The sequence below is a fragment of the Oncorhynchus clarkii genome, chromosome 13 (assembly GCF_045791955.1).
Source record: "Oncorhynchus clarkii lewisi isolate Uvic-CL-2024 chromosome 13, UVic_Ocla_1.0, whole genome shotgun sequence".
Classification (NCBI taxonomy): domain Eukaryota; kingdom Metazoa; phylum Chordata; class Actinopteri; order Salmoniformes; family Salmonidae; genus Oncorhynchus; species Oncorhynchus clarkii.
This window is the reverse complement of record NC_092159.1, coordinates 41135234-41142804: the sequence shown is the minus strand read 5'-3', so window position 1 is coordinate 41142804 and position 7571 is coordinate 41135234. Positions and strand designations below refer to the sequence as shown.

Genomic DNA, 7571 nt, shown 5'->3' with positions numbered 1-7571 from the left:
TATTGTTATTATAAACTGGTTACCAACGTAATTAGAGCAGTACAACTACATGTTTTGTCATACCAGTGGTATACAGTCTGATATACCATGGCTTTCAGTCAATCATAATTCAGGGCTCAAACCACCCAGTTTATAATCTTTGATAATACCCACTGTTAGCACGACGTGTGCTTTTATTTTGAAATGTTAAATATATAAAAGTATAAGATAAGTATAAAATATTTTATTGTATTTTTATTACTAACGACAAATCGATATAAAAAGTACATGTCGGAACACAAGTCTATATATAAACAATAAACAAAAGACAAACGTTGAAATCAACATCCCGGATATTGGTCACAATTACGTCAAAGGTCATACGAAATAAAAAAAAATTATAACGAATTCGTTTGAAAGTGTTCACTCGCAGATGGCATGGACCCCGGACACATTTCAGTTGAAAGTAAAAAAAGTCCTATCAAAGTTCCTTCCAGCCAACTCCGAGAGGGAAAAGATAAACAATTGAATGGCAAGCTCGAATTTAATATAAAAAGACTGGGACAATGGAAAAACACTGCACTTGTAGTCTCTGTGGTTTGGATGCAAGGGACAATAATGGAAGTTCGGTTGGATCACACGGTGCTTCTTTTGGACGAGACAGGGACATTCGTTGTCAATGGCGTCAACAACATTCCTAAGGGCAACCTATGCCTACTTCAGGGTGATTCACTTTAATTTTCCTTCTAGCTGCAGCTAAAATATGTACAACATTTAACAAAACCCTTGATTTGTTACCCCGATTTTACACATGTAATGGTGATGATCCAGGCCCTCTCTCCAGAACCTGTCCTGCGCGCGGTAAAGATGGCAGACCTCTCTGAACGCGCTGCGGTTCACAGAAGAATGTGGAAGTTCGAGGTGGAAGGCCTTCAGCAAACGCTCACGTAGAAAGAAGCATAATTAGTATGTTGCTATGTAAAATGTAAATACAGCTACTGGTTTTGAGCAGTTTCTGGCCTGCCTGATATTTCATTGCCAAAGGTAATGGATCATAGCATAGAAGTACGTGCCCAACACAGTTTATGATAGAAAGTGCATTATATGCATATATTATAGCCTAAGGTTTATGATAGGCTATAATTAAGCAATACGGCATAAGGGGGTGTGGTATATGGCCAATATACCATGGCTAAGGGCTGTTCTGTCATTCCGGTGGTATACTGTCAGCCAATCAGCATTCAGGGCTCGAACAACCCAGTTTATAATATATGCATATAATACACTAAACATGTCAGAAGTGCTGGAAGCAGTATGATGGGGGGGGGGGGGGGAAGCTAGTCCGGGCAAGAAAGCACAAACTCAAACAAAATACAAATCATTTACTTTAAAGAATGAACAATGATCACATTTGGTGGTAAAATGATCTAATTTATTTGTGCTTATGTCATGCATACACATTGAAAAAGTGCCATTAAGTGAATTCTACAGACGCACACAATTGTACGTGATGAATGAAAATAAACAAATAGGGCCTATACAATCAATGACAACCTTGTGAATCCATGGACTTGGGAATGCTCAAAGGTGCCTGAATTCCACAGCATAATTTACAGCAAAACCACTCCTTCATTCAAACTAAAGGCATTTAGGCCTAAGACAACAAGTGGATCTACTTAGGGCAGTTTGTACGATGAGCTTGCTTACTTACCAGTAATCATCACAATAAGACTGTATTAAAAGGTAGTCTTAACAGGTAGTCATATTGCAGTTTGATTACATATAGATCCTATGAAAATGTACAATCACAATATCGACCAGTCTTACCTCTAACCTCACCAACATTGTGTGCACATTACTATTCAAACTGACATATATACAATTATATAATAAAATCCATTTGAAAGTGCAATATTGACAAGTTATCTAGTGGACAAAGCTCTTAATAAAGGTAATACATTTATATAGATCACTCAACTCTTCTCTTCAAAGACAGTTCCATTGCATTTTCTTGAAATGGTTCCCCTCTAATCAGGGACTGATTTTGCAATTCATTATCAGGTAGAACAGAACCAGCAGGCTCGGACCTCATAGAGTAAAGAGTTGAGTACCCCTGATATAGACTACATGATGACCATCATCAAAATATGCATGTTTAACATGATTGTTTAGCCTCTGACAGTATTTGGAATTAGACAATTCAAGATAGAGACAGGCTGCAAGGTTGCATGCTCAATAGAGACTACTCTTTTCAAAAGACATAATCAAAGCCGTTTGTGTTCTCCAAGGACGTTGTTGCAGTTCGGACATCGATGTGTCACATCCTTCAAACCATCCACACAAAAAGGGAGCAGGCAACAGCCATAGATGCAACTACAAAAAACAAAAGATCAGATAATGCATTATGCAGCCCATACAAAATGGGACTTTTCAGGACTATGAACAACAATACACTGCAAGCACTGCAGGTGGACTCTTGATAAATTAATCTTACCCGAAAATGAACAGGCCAGCACATGTTAACCAGGCCATTGTTCCAGAGGTGTGCTCCAGCCGAGTGATCACCATCTGGGCACATGCAGGGCAATGAGTCTGCACTGGAAGATCCCCAAACACCACACCTGGCTGGACGTAAATGGTCTGAACTGACACTGAAGAACAAAGAATGTTAAAACACCAAACAGGAAATTAAAAGCTAACGTTCATTACGTAGCCTTTTAGGGATTAGCTAGGTCCCTTGCACAGGACACTGTTAATCCATCAAGACCTATCAGATTCCCAAACTATTATGTTAAGAGTGCAAAGCAAACCAATAGTCTAAAATAGGGAATAGGCTACTTGAGATGGTTTGAAACCAAAATAATGCATTCTGGATGGACCAGTTTGAGCTGTCTCAAGCCAAGTGTGTCAAGAGAGTTCGACCTATGAGGGAACAGCATAGTGAAAAGTGAAAACAATGTGATGAAGATTTTAATTACCTATTGGACTGGTAGTACTGTGAGCCGTTGGTTGATATATTTGATTATACGGCTGTGTTGGGTATGGATACTGTGCAGATTTGGTGTAGGCAGGAGGAAGCGCCGTCCCCTGGTACTGAGGACCCACTGATTCTTCATAGGAAGGTGGCTGAGGGAGCCCCACAAATCCACCTGTCTCCATTGGTGGTGCACTTGCCATGTCTTTCTTATTAATCATCATCAACAACAAAAAAAATCATAATTTACATTTATATTGCAATGACTGGAGGTCTATAGATTAATCATTTCTTAGCATATTTTGTAAATAAAATCAGATAGCTAGGTCTACATGGCTTCAGTCACAGCTGTAACAGGCTGTAAGGTTAGCTAATAATACCTTAATCGTATTACATGGCTCTTTTAAAACCAACGTTATACAACAGATATACAAGAGTCATGGAACATGATAACATCTCTAACCCTTGTGCTCTGCTGAAAAAAAAAGTGCATCCATTGTGGTATGGGTCAGATTGACCCGCACAGTTTAAACACACTCTAGACGGTCAAAGAATCAAGTAAAAACAGCTCAAACTCTATTTTGTCTTGTCAGACCTTTCAGAAAGAAGAAAAACAATAACATTTGATTTCAAAACTTCTATATTTAGAGCTATTTTGTTAAACATATTTCCTTTCTCTAAAACAAGCATTTTCTGTTTGGAGCTCATTTTTGAGTGTCTGTGTCAGAGATCTGCTGCACTCGCGCTGAGAATAAGCTTGGGAAAGCTCATTTTCACCCCAAAATAATTATAGAAGTGCCACCAGAACCAGTCAAAACAAAATACACAGAAGACACTTGTTTATTTTGGACCTGTGCAAATATCTATACACATGGAAGCCTCCGGGTCAAAATGACCCACAACATCATGTTTGTATACAAAATCTACTCAAGACATTCCACAACACACCAGTGTCCACATTTTGAAGTTAGGTTCATGACCCTAAATGAGGAAACGTAATTTAATAGAGAAAAAGAGGTTAACTAGTATTTTAGAGAACTCAAAAGTGGAAATGGGTCAAATTGAACCGCAACATAATAGGAGGGTTAATGTCATGTTAGTTAGTCATGTAACGTTAACTCAAGACTCCAGTCAGGCTAGTCTAGATTATAGCTAGCTAATCTAGCTAGTACGGTAGGAAACTCATTTAGCTAGCTAATTTAGCTACAATACTAAACAAACTTGTCAGGACAAGACCGAACTTCGAAAGCTAGTCAGTGGCACCTGTGAAACACTATTACGTTAGGCCCACGGGCCCATGTTACTGCAAATAATCAACTAGCTTGCTAGCTAGGCAAATAACAGTAGCTACAACTCGGTTATCTAACTAAATGACCATTAGTCAAGACGGAGACAGAGGCGTCGTCGATGGCTGTCTAAAAACCTAACGGCTTGCTAGCTAACGTTAATCCTCATATTTACGGGAGCTCAAGGCTTCAGTGTACTGTAGTTACATACTTTTTAGAAGACAAACACTTCAACTAACTAGCTTTTCCTTACCTAGCGACAGTAAAGTTGGCTGATTAACCTGCTTCTTTGACGTCCAAACAAAATGCTACTTTACAGTAGCTCGAGCCAATTTCCAGGAACAAGCAGCCTGTATGTATCACGTGATATTTTGGAGTCTGGAGGGGTCTACCAGTATTTGCATGACACCACCACATAACATTGAACTGACTGAAATGAGACCGAGAAGGTAACACATTAGCAAATCTATGAGCTCCTATAACTATTTAACCGTTCAAAATTATGTCCATAGACAAACATGAAGTGATATATATATATATATTTTAAATGTACATGTTGTCAGTGAAGATAATCTAGCTACTACTGTTGCTTTAAAATAGAGATTGACAGCACAAATAACATTTGTTTCGATATATTGTGCATCACATGGTCTCATTTCCTGCACTGATACAGGGGCCTTGAAGTTCGGTTTTTGCGTGGGTGGCTACTAGTGTATTTAATGCACTGCATGAGCAAATTTTACGAATGAAATCGGTTCAATTAGGAAGAGCCATGGATCTTATGTATTGATACAGGCAGGGCTGTTGCTGCATAGCACATTGATGAAGATACGCGATCGCGTCGTCTGTTTCAATGGAATGGTAAGGTGTCTCATCTAGTGCGTCTTGATTCTCGTTAGGACCCGATGTATCATGCATGTACATACATAAATGCGTATTAATGTGCAATGATTCGGCGTGCACAGTTAAAACATATGCGTTAGCATTGATGGCATAAAGGCGTTCCGTTCATAGTTCATTATTGCATACGCTATTATGCAGAATATAGTGTATAGATAATATATGATTACCTACCACAGGGTGGTAGGCTATCAACTTAATTTTTAATCAATACATTATTTCAAGCCTTTTGCTTATTTGGGGGATTTGGATGTTAGATTCTGTGTTGAGTCCTATTACATAGGCCTATGGTTGAGTCAGCAGATGTCTGCCGAAAATTTATTGTAAACAGATTCAGATGTGCAGATACAAGCACTGACAACAGGGTTTATTTAGTTATTTTTTGTTAGTTAAATATTCAACATTATTTGCTTTTTGTGACCCCCAGGTCTCCCAAGCAGAACCGTAAGACACCAAAATCAGCAAGGGATCATACCACGCAGTCCTTGTCAAGTCCCCTGTTCTATGACAATGCTCTGAGTCACCTTCCTGTTGCAACATGTACATCACAGACCACAGCCCCACTACTGGGGTGGTGACAATCATAGTGATCCTCATTGCTGTTGCTGCCCTCGGTGTTCTCATCTGCGGATGTTGGTGCTACCTGCTCCTGCAGCGGATTGGCCAGTCTGAAGATGAGGAGAGTATTGTAGGAGAGGGCGAGACCAAGGAGCCCTTCCTGATGGTACCGTACTCCACCAGGGGCCCCCACGTCGAGCACAAAACCAAGCTCACCCACAACGGCACTGAGAATCACACTTAACTGAGTCATTAAGAAACCGTGGTCATCACCTAATATTAACCAAGAGGATCTCCTCATTCACATTTCATCATCTTTCATCACGCCATTGAAGGATGATAAACGGACTGCAGCTCAATGTCAATGTCTTAGGAAATGTGATATTTTTGTTTCTCATTCCATTGTGTGGATCTCAGTCAGGATGTGAGGTTGTGAATAGTTCATTGTTATGTTTCTTAAGTGTACATATTTTGAACACAAAAATGTACATCTAATTGATATTGATAGTTTTTGTTAACTCAGCAATCCACTACTGAATTTTGACGATAGACATGAGACAGCGCTCTGACGAAATGAGTGGGCCAAACCTTCAGAGCTTGTTGGAAGAATGTATGGTAAATTGATGACAAAACAATTTACTTAATATCAAGTTGCTCAAATTATTTGAAATTAATTGACATGGGCTACTTGAGTGACAGTCAGTGAGTGACATATAAGAAGAGGGAAACTGCTGATGCACAACCAAGTTCGAAATTGCACCTTGTGTATTCTACTATTCCAACTCTCAACAGTAAATTGAGACCCCAACTGTTCCTAAAAAAAATGATAGATTATTATATATTTTTATAATGTTGGCAAGGTCCGTACCTCGGTGTCCTCATATGTAGCTACAATACAGTAGCTGCTACAACTGACATGGGTTGAGAAGTCCTACCAAGAAGCTGCCAAGAGCCAATTACATATTTTCTATATTCAGTTGCAACATAGGAAATCCTGATGGAAAGATTCTATGGTACCTGAGCAGGTTGATATTTGATGAAACAATGTTATAAAGTATTATGAAATGTAAATAACATTTTGAAGACTATTGTTCTCTTTGTCATTTGATGTACCATTGTATCATTTCCAAATAAACTTTAAATGTTATATCGGTCCATAGGCCTTATGATTACTTTTAGATTAAATCCTAACAGGTGTATGTATAGTTGATAGTTATTCTTATGGCTTTTTATAAGATGGCAAAATATCAAACTAATGTGACAATTTGGAGATTTTTATATGATTACACAAATGGTAGTAGTATTGGTTCCAATAAGTTTGCTTTCAAACTTGAGATGACTGTTACCATACTGTACTTCTGTCTTGTGAGTTCAGCAGGTTGTGAAATACAGTATACATTTAAAAGTACTACTAAAAGTATGACCACCTGTATAAGTAATATGCATTATGCATAGACTTAATTGGAAGGCTCAATGCCTACAGTGTCATACCGGTGCAGAGAGATGATTCACCATCTCCCACATAGCCTGAAGGCAGTTAGAGTTAGGACCTACCCAAAACATAGGGTGCATTCCTCAGGCCAGGCATTGCTGACATGCCAGATCTTACAACTCCAGAATAGGTATTTTACATTTCAGCTAACGATATCATATGTTATAGCAATCTGCCAGTCGATGACACAGTCGATGAAGTGGCACGAAACCATTGGTTGATGCATGCAACGTCTGAGCAGGAGAACGCAACCTGCTACAGTGCCTATAAAAAGTTTACACCCCATTGAACTTTTTTCAAAGGTTGATTTAATTGTAATTGGTCATTAACCTACATAAAATAATCCCTAACTAATGTCAGTGAAAATACAATTCTACACATT

The 7571-nt window shown here is 38.8% G+C and overlaps 3 protein-coding genes across 5 annotated transcripts; 2 read left to right on the top strand and 1 right to left on the bottom strand.

Annotated features, from left to right (window-relative positions):
* Nucleotides 1–234: 234 nt before the first annotated feature.
* Nucleotides 235–931, top strand: LOC139423947 (RecQ mediated genome instability 2). The gene is given in 1 exon segment (XM_071175604.1): nucleotides 235–931. A coding segment is annotated over 1 exon segment (513 nt). The 5' UTR covers nucleotides 235–417; the 3' UTR covers nucleotide 931.
* A 458-nt stretch (nucleotides 932–1389) lies between these two features.
* LOC139364725 (lipopolysaccharide-induced TNF factor) lies at nucleotides 1390–4588 on the bottom strand. 2 transcript variants are annotated; one of them, XM_071101731.1, is made up of 4 exons: nucleotides 4493–4588; nucleotides 2958–3162; nucleotides 2474–2630; nucleotides 1390–2352 (listed from the first exon to the last, which is right to left on the bottom strand). In XM_071101731.1, the coding sequence occupies exons 2-4, from the start codon at nucleotides 3154–3156 to the stop codon at nucleotides 2244–2246; spliced, it is 465 nt and encodes a 154-aa protein (XP_070957832.1). In that variant the 5' UTR covers nucleotides 3157–3162; nucleotides 4493–4588; the 3' UTR covers nucleotides 1390–2243. The 2 variants fall into 2 exon arrangements, with proteins under 2 accessions (XP_070957832.1, XP_070957833.1); XM_071101732.1 differs by having other exon boundaries at nucleotides 2958–3158; nucleotides 4493–4579.
* Nucleotides 4589–4644: 56 nt separating this feature from the next.
* On the top strand, nucleotides 4645–6852 carry LOC139364726 (stannin). 2 transcript variants are annotated; one of them, XR_011626495.1, is made up of 2 exons: nucleotides 4645–4688; nucleotides 5567–6852. XR_011626495.1 is itself a non-coding variant. In XM_071101733.1 (2 exons), the coding sequence occupies exon 2, from the start codon at nucleotides 5678–5680 to the stop codon at nucleotides 5939–5941; it is 264 nt and encodes an 87-aa protein (XP_070957834.1). In that variant the 5' UTR covers nucleotides 5032–5100; nucleotides 5567–5677; the 3' UTR covers nucleotides 5942–6111. The 2 variants fall into 2 exon arrangements, 1 of the variants encoding a protein (XP_070957834.1); XM_071101733.1 differs by lacking the exon at nucleotides 4645–4688 and adding an exon at nucleotides 5032–5100 and having other exon boundaries at nucleotides 5567–6111.
* The last annotated feature ends 719 nt before the right edge of the window (nucleotides 6853–7571 follow it).